At 47.2% G+C, this 19,166-nt stretch overlaps 1 protein-coding gene across 5 annotated transcripts in view; it reads left to right on the forward strand.

Annotated features, from left to right (window-relative positions):
* The window catches only part of MORN5 (MORN repeat containing 5), a 34,654-nt gene extending 16,094 nt beyond the window's left edge, over nt 1-18,560 (forward strand). For 2 of the 5 annotated variants that reach the window (XM_049897260.1, XM_049897263.1), the window contains exon 5: nt 18,361-18,560. In XM_049897260.1, coding sequence (XP_049753217.1) covers nt 18,361-18,440 — 80 coding nt within the window. In that variant the 3' untranslated portion in view covers nt 18,441-18,560. Of the gene's footprint in view, nt 1-433; nt 1,425-18,360 lie in introns of those variants that run through there. The other 3 variants (XM_049897261.1, XM_049897265.1, XM_049897264.1) reach the window with 2 other exon arrangements.
* The last annotated feature ends 606 nt before the right edge of the window (nt 18,561-19,166 follow it).

Genomic DNA, 19,166 nt, shown 5'->3' on the forward strand with positions numbered 1-19,166 from the left:
AGAAGAGGCCCCTTGGTTCACCTTCCCACCTTTCTGAACTGCCTTGGTGCCTTCTCTGTCTCCTGTTTGCTCACTGTCCCCAGCCAGAGAAACTTGCTGTGGGCCTGAATAGAAACCCCAGGATGGCTGAATTGCAAACATGCTTGACAAATCTGGGTTTGCTTGACTTGAGTGTCCTTTAATTGGGAATTGTGGTACCTGCCTTACAGGATTGCTATGAGAAGTTAAATCCATCCTTCCTCTCATCAGAAAAACTCTGGGCACCTACAACGTGCCAGGCTCTGAGGACCAGGGTGGGCAAGTTATTTTGTTGGACCGTGGCTCTCAAACCTTTGGACCATGGCCCACAGTACGAAACGTTTTATATCATTAACGAGTGCATCATGAACCATGAACCATGCTGTGCATGATGTTTATTTCTCAACTCTCTTAGGATTCAGGACCAGCTGTTGGAAGATCACTGTTCCAGACAGCCTTCCCTGACCACCTCTCTCTCTCTGTATCCCTCCCCACTGCTCTGTGTGTGCTAGGTGTCCCTCTTCTGTGCTCCACATGCCTCCCTAATAGCACTTAGCCTGTGACTGTAGAAGTATTATTATCTTCTCCACTAGACTGGGAGCTTCTTGAGGGCAGGGACTGTGTGATTGTGTCTGATTTATCACTGTGTCCCCAGAACCTCACACTGGTCTCACAGGTTGGATCTTATTAAATGCTTGTGAAAGAAGAGCAGGCAGGCAGAACACCTGACTTCAAGTCTCCCGCAGTTTTCAAATAAGTCATATGGAAATTCAATACCTGACACATAATAGACAAGTTAATATTTCAGATAATAAAAACAATCCATTATATTTCTATGTGCCTCAGAGTTTTCAGAGCAGCTTACCATCCATCAGAGTTCTCAAACCAGTGGCTCTTAGGCCAGATCTGGTCTGCAAAGATGTTTGGCTGCCCCAGTGCTTGAAATTGCTTGGGTTTGGGAGTCTAGGTGGGCCATGTACTGCCCAGGTCTCCCTACTCCCTGCTATCTGACCCCTAACAGGATCAGTCATTTCTGGTACTTGCCTTAAGGCCTTTGAGCTTGTGAGCCCACCATCTCACATGAACATCCCATACATTCAGTGAGCTAGGAATGGGATCATCCTGAAATTAGGAAACTGGGTCTCAGAGTGATGAATGACTTGCCTAAGGTCCCACAGGCTGGGGATGGGGAAGCTGGAACGCAAACCTAATCCCGTCTCACTATAAGTCAAGTGGTATTTCCGCTACACCCTGCTGCTATCTGTGTTGGGATCATAAAATTCTAAAGATAGCAACTCAATACAGGCAGCACTCAAGTCAACACCGCAGACACAAAACAAAACGGAGCTTCAGTAAGGACCCCCTCACCCTGCAGGAGGCTTGAGAGCTGGGAAAGGTCATGGAGACAATGGGGTGTGGTGGTTAAACACCCAGGGTCTAGAATCGACATCCCTGGCTGGCCTCTAGTTCTGAATCCACCACTGACCAGCTAGCTGTGTGACCGTAGGTTGGGTACTTGCCCTCTTAGAGCCTCAGCTTCCTCATCTGTAAAACGGGCATTATAGTAGTACCTATGTGGAGGAGTTGTGGCTAGGGAAATAGCACCAGGCACAAGGCCCGTGCTCAGTAACTGGTAGTTGGGCTGTCATCGTTGTGACAATTACTGACTCAGGCTGAAGGTGAATCGAGTGAGTTAGGCCCTGGGATTTGCTAAGACTTCTCAAGGTGCTCAAGAGAAAAGAAGTCTCTGGGAAGACAGATGTGATTGGATATGCTAAGTCTTTCTGCCTCCTTGGGAGTTTTGCTTGGGGAATGAAATGCCGAAACTTAAGAGTCTGCCTGCCCTTGGTGATGGCATTCAGAGCTCTAGCCTAACTTCGAAGCCCCACCTACCTTCCTGTTCCTTTACCCCATGTTCCAACCCAACTAGATTAGTTGTCATTCATTGATAAACTCATCCAGTACTTTCTAATCTATTCTCATCTCATATATTCCCCAGCCCAGAAGGCCCTTCCTTCTTTCCGCCATTTATCACAGTCCCCTCATCTTTCAAAGCTTAGCACATAAGAGAAAGCCATGAAGCCTTCTCCTGTAACCCCCAAAGAATGAGATGCAGCTCTAGCTGGATGTCCACAGCCCAGGGAAATGAAGCTGGGAAAGGAACGCTCATTGTGGAGGCTCTTCGCCAGGCCCTGTGCTGGGCACTTTATCTGCTTATTTCATCTGCTCTCTCCTGCCACCCCAAGTGGGTACTTTTCCTGAGCCACAAAAATAAGTATGTCTAATCTCAGGTAGGTTAATAGTTTGCTCAAGATCACACAGCTGGTGACAGCCAAATTTTGACCCCAATATGTCCAAAGCCTGTTCTTTTCATTCTTTTGGCGGGCATTGTGTCCTAGCTTGTTCATAACTCACCTGATTCCCTGGTCGACAGGGCCACGTCTGATTCCTTTCTGTTCCTCCACCAAACATAGTCCGTGGCACCAGTGGAAGCTCAGTAATGTTACTAAATGAATGAAAAGGTCTATTTTATAGCCTTAAGACAGAAACACCACAGCCCAAAAACGAGATGCTACCTTATTTGAAAAAGGTTACTTTATACATCAGGGGCCAATAAGGAAGCATTTGAAGATATTTAGGATAATTATCTTTAATATGGTGGGAAATTGGGAGATTATTCCTTTCCCTTCCTATGCCTCTTTCGTTCCTCTCAGGAAGGATAAGCCAAATCCATGTTAGCAGTTTGTACATCTCTCTCTTTCATGTAGCTGTTGCTTGCCTAAATGTTACTAGTAGGAACCATTTGCAAAATAACCGTACCACTGATCCTTACTCCCCCACCCCCACCGCACCAATTAATGATACCCCATGCGAGTGTCTCAGATGAAAGGCACATTATTAATATTCAAAGAAAAAAAACCCTCGTAACCATTTTAACATATACAACTAACAATGAACTAAATTTGCTTTGTGGAAGACAGTGAGTGAGCATCCCAAATTAGTTTATGTAAAAGCTGAAATTCTTCCCCAAAAGGTCTCAGTACCACCCTCAAAGAATATCCTGATCATCAGAAATGCCGTCGAGATTCCCGCCAACATTATCCCCTTTGTTGTCTGAAATGTCGAATCAAGCACATCTGGCAAATGTCCTAGAGCTCACAAATCTTTCAAACAGGGTATAATTCCCAATGGTTAAAGAGATAACGCCACCACTTAATCGTGCTGCGCTTCAAAATAGCACCAACTTTCCTTCAATCAGAAACAATGGCTTTGGCTTCTTAAAAATACCACATACCAGTGATTATTTGCAGAGAGGGCCCCTTCGTGTTTGAACCTGTGGGTTCCAGACAGAATTTAAAGTCAAGACCACAAGGCTGATTTAAATGTACACTCAATTAGATGGGAAATGGGCTGTGAATTGGGGTCCAAAAAGTGACCTGGCTTGTGTGATTTGAAGTCTTTGGGAGGTGAAGGCTAACTTCACCAAAACAGGGATGAGGAGGAGGATGGTGGTGGTGATGGTGGAGAGAGCTAACATTTATTGTGCATTCACTATGCACTAGACACTGTGCTAGGAGCCCTGGTGGTGCAATGGTTAAGTGCTCGGCTGCTAACCAATCAGCGTTTGGAACCCACCGGCGGCTCAATGGGAGAAAAGACTAGTGACCTGCTCCCATAAAGATTATAGCCTTGCAAACCCTATGGGGCAGTTCTGTATAGGGTCGTTGCGAGTCAGGATTGACTCGACAGCAAACAACGCTGTACTGAGTAGCCAGGGCATGCTCGTATGATTCCCATTTGACAAATGAGGAAACTGAGGCTCAGTGAGGTTAAAGACTTTCCCCCCAAATTTCCCAGACAATAAGTGGCAGGAATTGGGACTCAAACTCAGGCTTGTCTGGCTCCTGAGGTTTTTCCTCTTTGCACTTTGCTGTGCCAGCTCCAAGATCATATGCTCAAAGAGGCATGGATGAGGTGTTTATCCAGACAGTGGTGTTTCTCTGCTGCCCACCCACCTTTAGGAAAGGGTTCATCTAAGCTAGTTAGTGAACACCTAGAAATGAAAGACCACTTTGGTCTGCTAAAGTTTCTCTGGCATTGTTTAAACAGTACAAAACGGGAAACATTCCAAATGTCCGGTAGGAGGGGACTGGTTAAATAACATATGGTATAATGCAGCCGTTAAAAATGGCCGTGAAGAGAAGGATCTATATGGATATGCAAAGGTATCCATACCCTATTTTAGGTGAAAAAGCAGGATAATAATAATAACTAGAATTTACTGAGTGCTTACTACATTCCAGGCAGTAGTCTATTCACTTTACGTATATTATTTTATCTAATCCTCAGAGTAACCCCACGAAACAATTATCATTATTATGGTCACTTTCCAGATGATGGAACTAGGACTCAGTGAGGTGAAATGCTTTGCCCAAAGTCACACAGATATTAAGTGGCAGAGCTGGGATTTGAACCCAGGTCTGGCTGACTTAGGAGCTAGAGATGACATTGGAGCTGGCTCTGAATGAGAAGCTGGAGCTTACCAGTGGAAGGAGGAACCGAGGGTTTCCCTAGCAGCCCAGATATATAAAAAGCGCACACCCAAGGGTTGTAAGATTGCAGCAGTAGTTCTTTTTCCCAAGATAGTTCTCTGCCCATTTTATTGCTCAAAAATTGGCCAATGAGCAAGAGTCTTTCAGTGCCACTGACACACATAGACTTCTGTAGTCTTGAAGCCACTGCCTTTCACCTGACAGGTGAGGAACCTGAGAAACTCAGTGAGGGCAAATCATGTGCCCAACACCATACCTATCAGAGGTAGGGCTGGACCAGACCCAGGTTTCCCGACTGCAGGCCCAGGCTCTTTCTGCAAACCCAGACTGCCTCTCCACAGTGCCTCCCTTGGGGTTTCCGCAAAATGGCCGGGTGACTTTCCTGCACAGACCCCCTCCCGCTGTCATCTCTCCAGCGAGACAAAAGGCAATTTACCCAAATGTTGTAATCACCTGGAGGCTGGCATGCGGGGGTGTCCATGCCTTATCTGTGGTATTGTTAGCCATAATGAATGCTTTGTGGAGGGATAATATCACACTTGTAACTGCCAAATAAAATGCCCGCACAGATCTCACATCCCAGCCAGCCAGACTTGGGCATTCACTTTGAGCAAAACGTGTAGGAAAGGATGTTATGAATATTCAATGCCTCCTTTGCCAGGAGCTTGCCACATCCCAGTCCTTTGAGGAGTATATCATTACCTCTATTTGGTACATGCGGAAACTGAGGCTAAAGAGTAAGTAAAGTAATTTACTGACAGTCATACAGCTAGTAAAGGGAGGAACCAGGATTTAAACCCAGGTCGTCCTGACACCAGAGGCCATTTCTGAACCAGTAAAATACCCTGAGTCGTGAACCTCTCTGAGAATCTGGGCAAAGCTATGGTCCTTATCCCCAGAAAAATACACATGAGCCCACCTACAGAATTTTGCCCATGGAGGACAGAATTAGCCTGCTGGAAGCCATCCATAGGCCCCTGTCAAGATCTTGCTCTGCAATAAGAGCCTGAGCTGGTGTTCTACCTCTTCCTGTCTGTAAGAACCAGGGCTTCAAACCAGTTCATTCCTGTTTGAACCCTTGCTGATAACTTGCATTTCTACCCCCAGATATACTGAATCAGATTCTATGTTTTAATAAGATCCCTGATTCTGATTCAGTATATCTAGGGGTAGAAATGCAAATTCTCGGCAGGGGTTCAAATCCAGTTGAAAGCCCTGCCAGGAACTGCCCATTGCCATCCTCTCTCCACCCCAGTTCCCTGGAAATTCCCTTTCCAGCTGTTGTGCCCATCAGATTCTGGTAACAATATGTGCCCTACCTACCCCCTATCGCAGCCTCCTGGAGGCGTCCAGAGGACACAACTTCCCCTTCCGTGGCTGGCCACTGTAATGGTTTGTTTTGTCTCCTTTAATGGAAGTGAATGCAAGGCCAGAGCCCACAGGGCACAAGCCTTGTCTTTCTTCCTTAGCCAGCTCTGGCCAGTCCAAGCTCTGGAACTCAGAACAGTTGGCTGAAACCCCTGCTCAACCTCAGGTCCAGGAATGGCAGACATGGTTACAAGCCCTGGCTTTAGAGTCAGACAAACCTGGGATCAGATACCAGCTCTTCCATTTACCAGTTGTGTGACCTTGAGCTAGGCTCTTAACTCTCTGAGCTTTAGTTTCCTCATGAAAAAAATGGAAGTAGTAATAGTACCTCCCTCAAAGCGTTGTGATCTTTAACTAAGATGGTGCAAGGAACCCAGCGAGCACAGGGCCTGGCCCATGAGGAGTACTGCATGCATGTTAGCAATCACAATTGGGATGATTTTACACCTGGAAAATGGAAGGGTGCCCACGGGGTGAAAAGTTGAGAAGCAGGGGCCCCCTTAATTCCACATCCCAAAGGGAGGAATCAATGTCACCTTGGCAAACTGCCCTGTGGCCTCCTCCTACCTGCTTTGATGCTGATTTCAAACATCAAAGGCCTGCAGTTCCCTGATCTCTCCGTCCTGCCCTGGGAGTTCTCTTGTTCCCCAACATCCTCGTCATTTCTTTTCCACCTAGAGCCTTGAGCCTCCTAAGACTACTCCAGAACACAGGCCTTCACGGAGCCTCTGTGGACACCAGGGTCTCATGTGGAGGCCAGACTCAGAGCCTGTCCTCCCAAACCATTGTGGTGGCCAGGGGAGCAGATACATAAACAGACAGTCCCAGGACCCGGAGGGAGCCTAAGTGATCAAAAGACTGTAGTGTACCTCCCACCTTCAAAATGTAGTTCAGATTAACAATAAAGTAAACCATAAAATAAGTATATGAAAGGAAATCCAATAAAATTCTGTATCCCCTATGGTGTTTATGTTGATGTTTCAATGAAAATATCTAATACGAGGTTCTTTCTCAAAAAAACTGGGGTGACCCTGTTTCCCTGGTGCCAAAAGCACAGTGCAATGGGAGTACAGAGAAGAGAGGAAGCATGCCTTAAGTACAGATGAGATCACGTTATGGAAAAGGTGGTACTTGGCTGGGCCTTAAAGGACTAGAGGTGGGTTGCTGCATAAAAGGAAGGAACAGCATGGGCAAAGGCACAGAGGATGCCAGAGCACAGAGTACTCAAGATGGAATACCTGAGACTCTCTTGTGTATTAGAGTGTGGGGAAGAAATCAAGGGAGGCCACCTTCAGGCAGTGATGGACAGGCTGAGCTTTGAAAACTGTGTAGGAGTCGGTCTGAGCTGAGCATTCAAAGCAGAGGAGCCAGTGTGGGCTGGAGAGAGCCTTGAATGCTGGGTTAGGGAGCTTAGCCTCAGTCCTTCAATCAGTGAGGAGTAAATACATTTCAGTTGCAGAAAGGTTCTTGATGGACTGCAGCCCTGGAGAAAGAGCTGGGTGGGACTCTGTGCCCACTGACCAGCTGAGTGAGCTTGGGCAGATGACTTCGCCTCTCTTAAGGCCCTCTATCCCTATGAAATGAGGATAATAATGCCCCCCACCCCCCTTACTAGATGGCTGTGAGGATTAAACGAGTTCTAGACTGTCACTGAGTTCTACAGATTCCTCCATAACATCCCTCCTGCTGTCCCCACTGCACTGCCTTTATTCAGCCCTCAGCATATGCCAAATGGACAACAGAGCTCCCAGCTGCCAGTCCCTCACCCCCCATAGCAGCCCCTGGAAGCATCCAGAGGACACAGCTTGGGCTTCCGTGGCTGGAGTCCATCTTCCACACCAGCAGGGAGCAGGGGCAGAAGGGTGCAGAGGTTCAGAGCAAAGGTGTTGAGAGGCCAGCCTTGGGCTAGGCACTTCACTTCTTTGAACCACCTCAGTACAGTAGCTATGTATCATGGACTTGTTAACAGAATGCAAATTCAATTACAAGAGCTTGAGAAATAAAAGTGGGGAATGGGGAAGCAAGAAGAAAGTGGGGAGTGGGGAAGCAAGAACAACAATCTGAACGGTGCCAGTGATTTTGTGTCTCCCTCCACTCAGCACATACTTGTCCTGCAGTGAGTGTGCGGAGACGTGAATCCATTGGTCTTTGCCCCTGTGTGCCTCCTGTCTTGTGAGCATCTTGCCACATAAAGGAGGATTCTAGTATTTCAGGTTATGTCTTTTTTGATCAGTGTGGCCCGTAAGCACAAGCCAGCTATGGATCTGACCTCAACAGCAAGAATAGCTCTCTGTTCCAGCAATGTCAGAAAACCAGCTGTATGGCTTAATGAAATGTCCTTTTCTAGCACAGGGCCTTCCTAAGAGATTTCTAAAAGTCATTGTGGCTATGGGTGCTTTTCCTCTTACCCACCAACTGCAGCACCTAAAACTCCCCCTTAAAACAACCAGCTGTGCATGCTGTAGAGGTGTTGACAAGGACTGCATGAGATCAGACATAAAAAGTGCAGGCATGGTGCTTGGCACAGAAGTGCTTCCTAACATAAGGCACCCATACTCCTTGCCCCAACTCACCCCTCCCCGGTGATAGCCCTAATCCAACTCTAAGCCTAACTCTTGACGCCCCCTCTAGCCGTGTCAAACATATTCAGACAAACATAGCCACACCACCACATTACACATAAATCTTTTTTTTTTTTTTTGTACTTTAGATGAAGGTTTATAGAACAAACTAGCTTCTCATTACGCAGTTGGTACACGTATTGTTTTATGACATTGATTAACAACCACATGACATGTCAACACTCTCCCTTCTCAACCTTGGGTTCTCTATTACCAGCTTTCCTGTCCCCTCCTGCCTTCTAGTCCTTGCCCGTGGGCTGGTATGTGCCCCTTTAGTCTCATTTTATTCCATGGGCCTGTTCAATCTTTGGATGAAGGGTGAACCTCGGTAGTGACTTCATTACTGAGCTAAAAGGGTGTCCAGGGACCATCCTCTTGGGTTTTCTTTCTGAGTTTTCTTTGTGTGTGTGGATTAGAATTTCGTTCTGCATTTTTCTCCAGCTCTGTCTGGGACTTTCTATTTACACATAAATTTTTTGCTATTAAAACTTCGAAAGGATGTTTATACTTTTGCTTGGTGAATTATTTGGCTACACCTCTTTAACAACTGTGATTTCTTGAGAGTCCTGTGCATACTGGAAAATTCTTGCAAAATAAGGAAATCTAGCTTACAAATTGATTTCAAGTGTAACAAGATTGTTTTGATTTCTAAATTTAATAATTAAGTCTGAAGGCATTAGTTACAACATTTATTAATTTCGGTTTTGCCATTTTCCTTTTTTACGTTTTCAAGTCAATTGTTTTTCTAATCCTTTTACGTTTTAGTAGGCTTTGAAAAGCTTGTAGATGCTGGGCCCTGAACTTCTAGTCCCTATTGGGCAAAGCAGCCAGGCCTAAATCACCCTGACCTCGCCCCACCTGGCCCAGAAGATGCTCCTTTACAAGGAAAAGCAAGAGCAGCCCCAAGCCCTCCCTTCCTGCCCATGTCAGGCTCTGTCTGGGCAATGACCCCTCAGTCAATATTGGCAACGCCATGTTCTTGGCCTTGGGCCACCACCGCTGCCAGCAAAGTTCAAAGCCTCTTTCTTGTCAGGAGTTATGACAGGGATGCTGGGGCGTTGCCGCGCTCACTGTGGGCGCTGGCTCTGCTCAGAGTCCTGGCCCTGCCCCACCAGCTCACGCAGCCTTGCGTTTGCACAGAGGGTGGGATGGGCCGTGCAGTGGGCACCTGCCCACAGTATAGGGAGCCTGGCTTACCGTACATCTCCCATCCCAGCCTGGAGCCACAGTTCACACAGGAGGCACCTGAGGCCGCAGGAAGAAAGGGCAGCCTGTCACAACAGAAACCTCCTTCTCCTAAGAGCCTGGTTCAGCTCCTGCCCGCTCTGCCAGCCTGACACTTTGGATGAGAATTGGGCTGTCTGTACAAGTTGGAAATGCCTCCTCCCTCTGCACAGCATGCACACACTCAGATCCAGGTACTCCCATGCTTGAACACAGCTGCATTCACACAGTAAGACACCATGCATTGCACACTCTGAGCATTCACGTTTGACTCACACCAGATGTACACTCACAGTTAATACCACTCTCAGACACTCTCAGACATTGCACACTCACAGGCACATATGTATTCACATTTGCACACCTTAACACTCACACTTATTTAGATTCTCACACACATTCACCCAACTGGAAGCCAACACACACATCTGTGCCTGTGCACATACCTGTAGCCTCACTGAGAGTGACTTTGGCATCAGAGAAGACTGGACTTCTGCCCAGGTGGAATGAAGTGAGGCTAATCATTTCATCCCTGTAGGCTTTGGTCTTCTCATCTCAAAATGGGGACAATCACATTTCTTTGGGTGCTCTGTCCATGTGAGCCTCTCTCCCCTCTCCCAAGGCCAGATGCCTGTTTCACCTGGGTCTCCTCCCTTTCCCAGTCCACACCCTCAACCTCCACACTCACACAGGGTGGGAGCTGCATAGCAGTGGTGACCACAGGTGTACTCGGCCCAAAGGCATGCCAAGAGGTGGCAAGGCTCAATTTGTGGGTGCCCAGTGACCCAAATCTGCTTACTCGCCCTCCCTGGGCTCACCTGCCCCAGCCTGCCCACCTCACTTTGAACAAAAATCATTAGCTAAGCTGTGGATCTTGATCCTTATGATGCTGATCCTTGTGTAAAGACCTCCTCCTCCCTCTTGCTCCCACCTCCACCCGAGCAGGGAGCCATAAGTCCCAGAGGAGCCCTGAGTGAGTCCCTTAAAATGCTCCATTGCAGGCATCCAGTTTGGGAACTAAAGACCAGTCAAGATGATGAAGTAGCTCCATATCCTGGGTGCCTACCAGGCGCCATTCATCCTGGCTAATCCTCACTCTGCCCTTGGCATGTCGTTGTTAGGTGCCATCCAGTCGATTTCTAGCTCATATCGACTGCATGTGAGAGTAGAACTGCCCCATAGGGAATGTCACTTTAAGAACTTAGGTGCACCTGACCCAGGCTATGTCCCTTAGAGGCAAGGATGGCGAGCCTTTGTCTCACATACTTTGGACATGTTATCAGGAGGGATCAGTCCCTGGAGAAGGACGACATGCTTGGTAAAGTAGAGGGTCAGCAAAAGAGAGGAAGACTCACAACAAGGTGGATTGACACAGTGGCTCCAACAATGAGCTCAAGCATAACAACGATTGTAAGGATGGCGCAGGACTGGGCAGTGTTTCATTCTGTTGTGCAAAGGGTCGCTATCAGTTGGAACCAATTCAATGGCACCTAACAACAACATAGGGTTTTTTAGGCTGTGATCTTTATGGGAGAAGATTGCCAGGTCTTTCTCCTGCAGAACCACTGGGTGAGTTTAAACTGCAACCTTTCAGTTAGCAGCTGAGTGCTTAATTGTTGCACCACCAGGGTTCCTTGGCAGGAGGCCAGCTCAGAGACAGGAGTAACTTGTCCAAAACCACCCAGCAAGTTGGTGACAGGGCATAGCATCGGACCCAGGCCTGACTGGTTCCAAAACTCCTTCCAGTCTACACTGTGCTGCTGAGAGTGCCCTGAAGTCCCACCCGGGAAAGACAACTTCTGGTTTTTCTTTTGGTCTTCTGGCCAGCATTTATTTGGGCATTTCCTGTGCACCATGCACTACGCTAAGCACTTTTCAGGAACAATCTCATTTGATCCTCACAGCAAACCTTCAAGGCAGGCACCTTCGTAGATAAGAAAATGAGGCCCAGAGAGCTGTGAGGCTACTTGCCCAAGGTCTTATAGCAGAGGCAGCAGGGTGCAAAAGCCATGCACTTAACCATCATACCACACTGCCTCCCTGCTAACCATCTGGGGAACTAATATTTCCTTGCAGCTTTTCTGAGATGTTCAGGATCTCTTCTTCCCCAGCACTGATGAAACCCGCAGCGACTTGGGCACAGCTGTGGTCTGTTCAGGCCTGCCCCTCTCCACCCCTGCTGTGAGCAGGCCCCAGGCCAGCCAGAGCTTTAAGCTTCCTGACTGTGGTTAGTACCCAGGTATGACCCCAGACAGCCCAGCCTATCCATGCTGTGGGGCTGCCCAATCTATGGCCTTGAGGCAAGAAGGAAACAGCAGCCGGTGGTCTTGAACCTGCACTTGGCATGCCTACTTCGCCCTCTCAGGAGCTCCGTTTACCAAGGGTGGGGAAGAAACTGTTCCCCTTTTGCCCAGATCCCAGAGAGTAAACCTATTACTTTTATGTCCCCAGATTTACATTTCTTTATTCATTTATTCACCAAATATTTATTAGATACTTTGTAAGTGCCGGATCTGTGCTGAGCCCTAAAAGCCAGAAGTGACTTGGACCTGTCTGCCCCAGGCTGGTAGGGGCCACCGTGTTGGATTCCATAACAGAAAACGCAGGGGCTGTGGAGCGTGGCAGGAGGGCGCCGACTTCGGCCTGGGGCAGGGAAGCCTGACAACAAGGCAGGACCCGTGGGGGTGCGAGAACAGCCAGGAGGGCACTGGGCTCAGGCCGCACACATTCATCAGGGGCCTCAAGTTTGCTCTGTGCATGTGCTCTTGAGACAGGACTGAAAGACCATGTTCTTCAGACAACTCTAAATTCGCATGCCCTTTCCTGATCACGTTGCCTTTAGTGCACAGGGAATTTATGAATTTTTGAAAGAAATCCTGGAGTTCACTTATATATGGTCATTTGTATTAAAAGCATTGATTTGTCAAAAATAAATGCTTCGGAATTAATGGCAACTAACAACAAATGTTTAAAATATACAGCAATTTTTATAATCTTATTGAGGCCTCTTCTCACTTGTTAATATACACTAAGTCCCAGAAATGCAAAGCGCCCTGAGCCTCTGTTGAGCTTTGAGGAGTTCTGCACCTGAATCAGGACCTGAAAGGAAGGGTGTTCCCCTTGGCGGAACAGCATGTACAAAGCATGGAGGCCCTCGTGAGCATGCTCATGTGGCAACTGCCATATATCAGGGTGGCTGCGCTTTAGTGTAGGTGAGCAGAGGAGGGAAGCCAGCCTGGAAAGCTGGCACATCCTAGGGGGACTTGAATTCCAAGCTAAGAGTTGGGAGCCTTTTTAGGGAAGGTTTTTCAGCAGGGGAGTCCATGGTCAGATGTGGGGTTTCTCCTACAGCAAGTTCCTTTCCTTCTAAGGAATCTAGTTCTCCTGGTAGTTGGTGAAGTTCATTGGAGTGTGGGGGGTGGAGTCGGGGGAGGGCGGCAGGGAATGCAGGAGGTAGCAAGGACATTTCTGAAGCTTCAGAGCCAGATAAGGAAAGCTTTCTGCACTGATGGCAGACAGGCCTAAAACTGAAGAGTGCCTTTGGGCAGCATTCGCTGCTGGATCTCAGTTCCTTCTGCCGCCCAGCACCGGACACAGGCCTGGTACAGGATTGGGCTTATTGATTCATTCATTCACTCAACAGATATCAACGGAGCACCTGCTTATGTGCTGGACACTCTTTTAAGCACTGAGAATACCGCCGTGAACAAGCAGACAAGGCTCCTGGTCTCATTGGTGCTTACAGTCTGGATGGGGGAGACAAATATTATCTAAGGCAACACACAAATAAACAAGAAAATTTTAGAGCGGTACATGCTATGAAGAAAATGAAGATGAGGTAGAGTGACTGAGAGCGGAGGCAGTTAGATTATGGTCACTGAGGGAGTGACATTTAAGACCTGGATGCCAAGAAGTGGGTGCTCAGAGAATGTTTGTTGATGGCAACTCAGGCAAGTCAGGAGGCAACAGGCTTATTCCAGACTTTCCTGGCAAAGCAGTTATTGGGCATCTACTGTATGCCAGGTCCAGCGGCCGATAAAGCAGATGTGGTCCCTGCATTGAGCAAGCTTACAGTCTAGTGGGGGAATAAAGACCCTTAAACAAGAAAGTATGCAAATAAGTATAGTTTCATAAATTGTAATAAATGCTAGGGTGTCATGAGAAAGAAAAAGGAGTGAACACCTTTAGTTTGGATAGTTGGGAATGTGAAGGAATCTTCCAATCCCGTTGGAGAACATAATAACCTTACCTTTTAGGCAGCACACTGGATGGTCAGTTTTTAAGATAAACTTTTTTTATTTTAGAACTGCTTTAGATTTACATAATTATTGTGAAGATAGTACAAAGTTCCTAATATACTGCACACCCAGTTTCCCCATGATTAACAACTTGCATCAGTGTGGCAATTCGTCACAATGAACCAATGCTGAAACATTAACAGAAGTCCATACATGATTCGGATTTGCTCAGCCTTCCTGTAGTGCCCATTTTCTGTTCCAGGAGCATACCCAGCATGCCACGTTACATTGAGTTACCAAGTCTCCTTAGACTACCATTGGCTGTGACAGTTTCTTAGACTTTTCTTATTTTTGATGACAGTTTTGAAGAGTACTACTGGTCAGGTATCTTTGGAGCCCTGGTGCAGTTGTTAAGAGCTCGGCTGCTAACCAAAAGGTCAGCAGTTTGGATCCACCAGCCACTCCTTGGAAACCCTATGGGGCAGTTCTACTCTGTCTTATGGGATCACTATGTGTCGGAATTGACGGCAATAAGTTTTTTGGTCAGGTATTTTGTAGCATGTCCCTCAATTGGGATCTGCCTGATGTTTTTTCGTGATTTACTGGGGCTATGTTTTGGGAGGAAGACCTCGAAGGTAAGGTGACATTCTCATCACAACATATCAAGGGTACATACTATCAACATGGCTTATCACTGTTGATATTGACCTTGATCACCTGGCTGAAGTAGTGCTTGTCATATATCTCTACTGTAAACTTACTCTTTCTTTTTCCTCCTTTCCACAATGTACTTTTTGGAAAGAAGTCACTATTTCAGCCCATACTTAAGGAGTGGGAAGTTATGTTCCAACTTCCTGAAGGCAAAGTATCTACATAAATTATTTGGACTTCTTATACAGGGGGAGTTGTCTGTCTACTCTCTGATTTTCATCCATTTTTAGCAATGTTTTTCAGGTGGGTCTTTTGATTTTTTTTTTTAAGTTCAAGAACCCTGTTGGTGTTTCTAGAAACCTAGAAAGTATTTTACTTCAATTAATAAAATGCATAAAATTGCCAAAGCATTAAATCAGAGGGTAGAAAAAATCCAATAATTATTTCAATTTTTTCTATTGTCAGTGTGCATCAATGAAATAAGATTTGGGAAATACCAAAAAGCTGCTCAGAGTTGATTATTGTTCATATCTCAATTTATTATCTTCTACTTTTCTTCTGTGCACCATTTTTACACAGATTATACTGCCCATGTAATTTTGTACCCTGCCTCTACTCCTTCCCTTTTTTTTTTTCCTTGGCGTACTATCATATCAAAAACATTTCCCCTGTGTTGCTATACAGACTTAATAACCATTATTTTCAGTAGCTACTAAATACCCCTTCACGTGGCTCACCGTTTCCTCCTGAACTTAGCATGATGCCTGACACATAGTCAGTGTTTACAAATTATTTGTTAAGTGAATGAATATATAACAAATTAATCATTCCCTTGCTTTTAGAAATCTACGTTTTCTTTTTTCTTGATTGGAAATAGTTCTGAAACAAATAGATTATTCCCTTAGGATAGTGTCTCAGAGTAGAATTACTGGCCCAAAGGGGCCAAAAACTCCTAAAGATAAAAGCTCCAAACCAGAAATCTTCCTCCCTTCCCCTCTGCACCACCAGCAATTGTGCCAAGGGTAATAATTTACAATTGATTAAAGAGTTTGTGGTGTTTTTTCCCATCTTCCCCCCCACCTCCCCTCCTCCCCTCCTGCCAAAAAGGGGGAAGATTATCTGAGAAGGTGAAGATGTTCTCAGACAATCATATTAACATATTCCAACAATCGCAATTTGCAAAATAGTAATCACAACTCCCGGGATCTGGGAGGCATTAATCAAAGCTGCAGGTTTAATTCCATTTTAAGTATTGATGAAATGTGCTTCGGCAGCCTCACCCTGGCGTGGCAAGGCCAGGGGAGCCAAGCAACGCACAGGGGAGGTGGAGGGAGGGATAGTGAGCAGCTGCCGTGAGGCAAGGCATCTGTGATTCAAATTGGTGGCTGTGCAGCCAGGTAGAGAGTGAAAGGGGTAGTGAAGAGGGCTCTTAAGTCCATTGCTGTCAATTTGTAACAATCAGGGAGGGGCCTGAAGACTGGTTCAGCACAATAAACCCAGTTTGTCTGGTTTCAGGGGTTACCACTGAAGAGGTTGCAGCTGCACTGATTCGAATAGCCTGGAGACTTCAGAACTGTAATTATCAACCAGGCTGCTCACAGTGTGGCAAAAGTGGGCTTCACCAGCGCTTAACTCCTTGTGTGCTGACACACCACCGCCACTCTCCCCATGGTCGCCTCTCTACCCCAGGGTTCAGCAGCCACATGGAGATTCCCAGGCAGCCTCCACAGGGGAAACCGAAGCCCACTGGCTGGTTAGGGCAGCCCTCAAAGGCCAGGCAGCAGGCTTTTTTTCCCTTAGGTGACATACAAAGAAAGAGTGGGGCAGGGGAGGTTTTTTTATGGGGGAGCCACTGTACCTGGCACCACCACGTCTTCCCTCGGGTGGGAAGGGTCAGGCTGTGGAGCCTGATGAACCTTGATTTGAATACCATTGGCATGGTATTCAAAATTGGGGTAATCGCCTCTACCCCACTGGCTTGTTACAAAGATTGACAAGATTCAGTGCTTGCAAAGCACCGAGCACACAGTAGGCTGTCAACAAGCATCCATCTCCTGATCCTGGGTCCGGTGCCACGCACACCGAGTCTTTCACAGAAGAGGAAGGAGCCCCTGAGCAGGACATCAGATTTGGAGGGTTGGCTTTCTTCTGGCGCTCTGAATTTCCTGCTCTTGGGGAATGTCCTTGTTCTCTAGCTTCTGCCATTTGTGTGGGTAGTCCAAGACATCTCTTGGGCTGGAGGTCTTGGGCTAGGAGTGGGGTAAGGAGACAAGGCAAGAGCTCCTCAGTGCTGCAGCCCTAGGGGATGCTACTTGCTGGCAGGGGTTTGGGCTAGCCCTCTTTGCACCCCCAGGCCAGGCGGGCAGGTATGGTACAGAGAAAAGCGCCTGCATGAGCTTAGCTGGTAGTACTGGTGAATGAAGTATGTCTATGACTCCATGACATTTTCCCTGGTATCTATGAAGGGATGTGCGCAAGAAGGTGTGTCCGAGTTATTCACGATAGAGATTTGAGGCAACCTAGGTGCCCACCACTGGAAAGATGCATAGTACAATATGACAGAAGCCCCCCCATAGAATATTAAGGAGCAGTAAGAAGCAAAGAACTAGATGTACATGCAGGGCAGGAATAGATCTTGCAAATGTAGTGATGAGTGAAAAAAGTAAGACACAGGAAATTCACAGCAGAATGCCATTTATGTAAATTAAAAACACATTTCCACACAAAACAACAGTACATATTTTACAGAGCTACATGCATTTTAAGGGTATATATCCCGCCATTAGAGTTGGTCCCTATGGTGGTTGGGGTGGGGCTGGCTGTGGCTTTGAGGGAATAAAGGGGGAAAATAAAAATAAATCCACAGAGGGGCCTTGTGCAGAGAGATGATGGTAGTGTGCTATGGACTGGAGTGTGAGGCACTCAACTCTGGATCTGAAGTTTAAAAAACAACTTGGGTTTTGTAGCACGACAGTCCTGGGCTCGCCCACATGCCAGCCCTGTGGCTATGGGCTGTGGTTAAGTGACCTCTCTGAGCTCTGTTTTTTAATCTGTAAAATGGTGGGAGTGACTGCTGCTTGTCAGGTGGTCACGAGGACTAAATCAAGTGCAATGTGTTTAGGGCTTTCCGGGAACACCAGTGCCTGCCGCTCTTCCACTCCTTTCCACACTGAAAGGACCTGAGTAAATAGAGGGTATCAGCCCCCCGCCCTGGGGAGACCACGAGTTCTTTGAAGGAGGCTCTCCAAAATGGAAAGCCCCAAAAGCAAGCTAAAATCTGAAGGCTCTGTCTCCTAGTAGCACCCCACAAGACTGTTCAGGGTGCTGTTTGTGGTATGTCAGAATGGACAACTGCCCAAGTTGGGGCTGCTTACTGACCATCTGTCAGGGGCAGTCCCACTCGGGGTGGCCAGTCGATCTCATGCTTACCCCCCATCTGCAGCATCTACCAACTACTAACTCTTTTGAGTTCAGTTTCTCCCAGACAGGGCACTTATGGGCAACTAAGGGTTTTGGTTTTAGTGAAAGGTCCATTCCTTCCCAAAACAGAGCTAAACAAACTGGTCACCAAGGCCATCACCCTGTGCTGGCATGCACTTCAGTCCCGAGACCTCACCCAGGAGCTCCCAGGGCAGGGAAGGTCCCAGTGAGCCCGAGGCATGACCGGCTCTTCCTCTTCCCTTGCAGATGACGATGAGCATGAGTGGATTGTCCGGACCTGTCGGAAGGGCTGGGACGAGATTGTGGGTCACAGGCCCAAGCTGTGAGCTCTGTAGCCACTCCACCAGGGGTTTCCATCTGCACCACTGCCATTGGCTGGTCCAAGGGAGCAGGCTGTCCTTCTTTTTAGTGCCGTTTGACTCAGGAATAAAGGTTTTCTGCAGTCAGTAGCCCCAGGTGGACTCTCCTTGGAGTAATGGTTTCTCAGAGTGGGGATCTTCATTTAGCCTGCATCAGAATCACCTGGGATCTGCTCTCAGGGATTTCTTATGCCTATGAAAGGCTGGGAACCATCACGTTATTTATACCCCCCTGAAAAACCCAAACCCGTTGGCATTGAGTCAATTCCGACTCATAACAACCCTATAGGCCCAAGTAGAACTTCCCCCATAGGGTTTCCAAGGAGTGCCTAGTGGATTCAAACTGCCGACCTTTCTGGTTAGCAGCCGTAGCTCTTAACCACTATGCCACCAGGGTTTTCCCATCACTTTATAGAGATATGTAATTTCATGAGCAACTAACATGTGCAGGCAGTGTGTGTGTATCATCTCTGCTTCTCACAATAGCCTGGCAAGGGAGGACTTAGCATCACTTTTTACAGATGAGGAATCTGAGGTTCAGAGAGATTAGCTGATTGATCCTGCCAAGGTCACACCGCGCTTCAATCCAAGTCCCTCTGAGGACACAGCCTAGCTGTTTTTTTACTACACCAAGTTGCCTACCTTACCAGTCTTGGTCTTACAGGGCAGGAGGACCTGATGACTGTGCCAGGA

Source organism: Elephas maximus, chromosome 9 (genome assembly GCF_024166365.1).
Source record: "Elephas maximus indicus isolate mEleMax1 chromosome 9, mEleMax1 primary haplotype, whole genome shotgun sequence".
NCBI lineage: Eukaryota > Metazoa > Chordata > Mammalia > Proboscidea > Elephantidae > Elephas > Elephas maximus.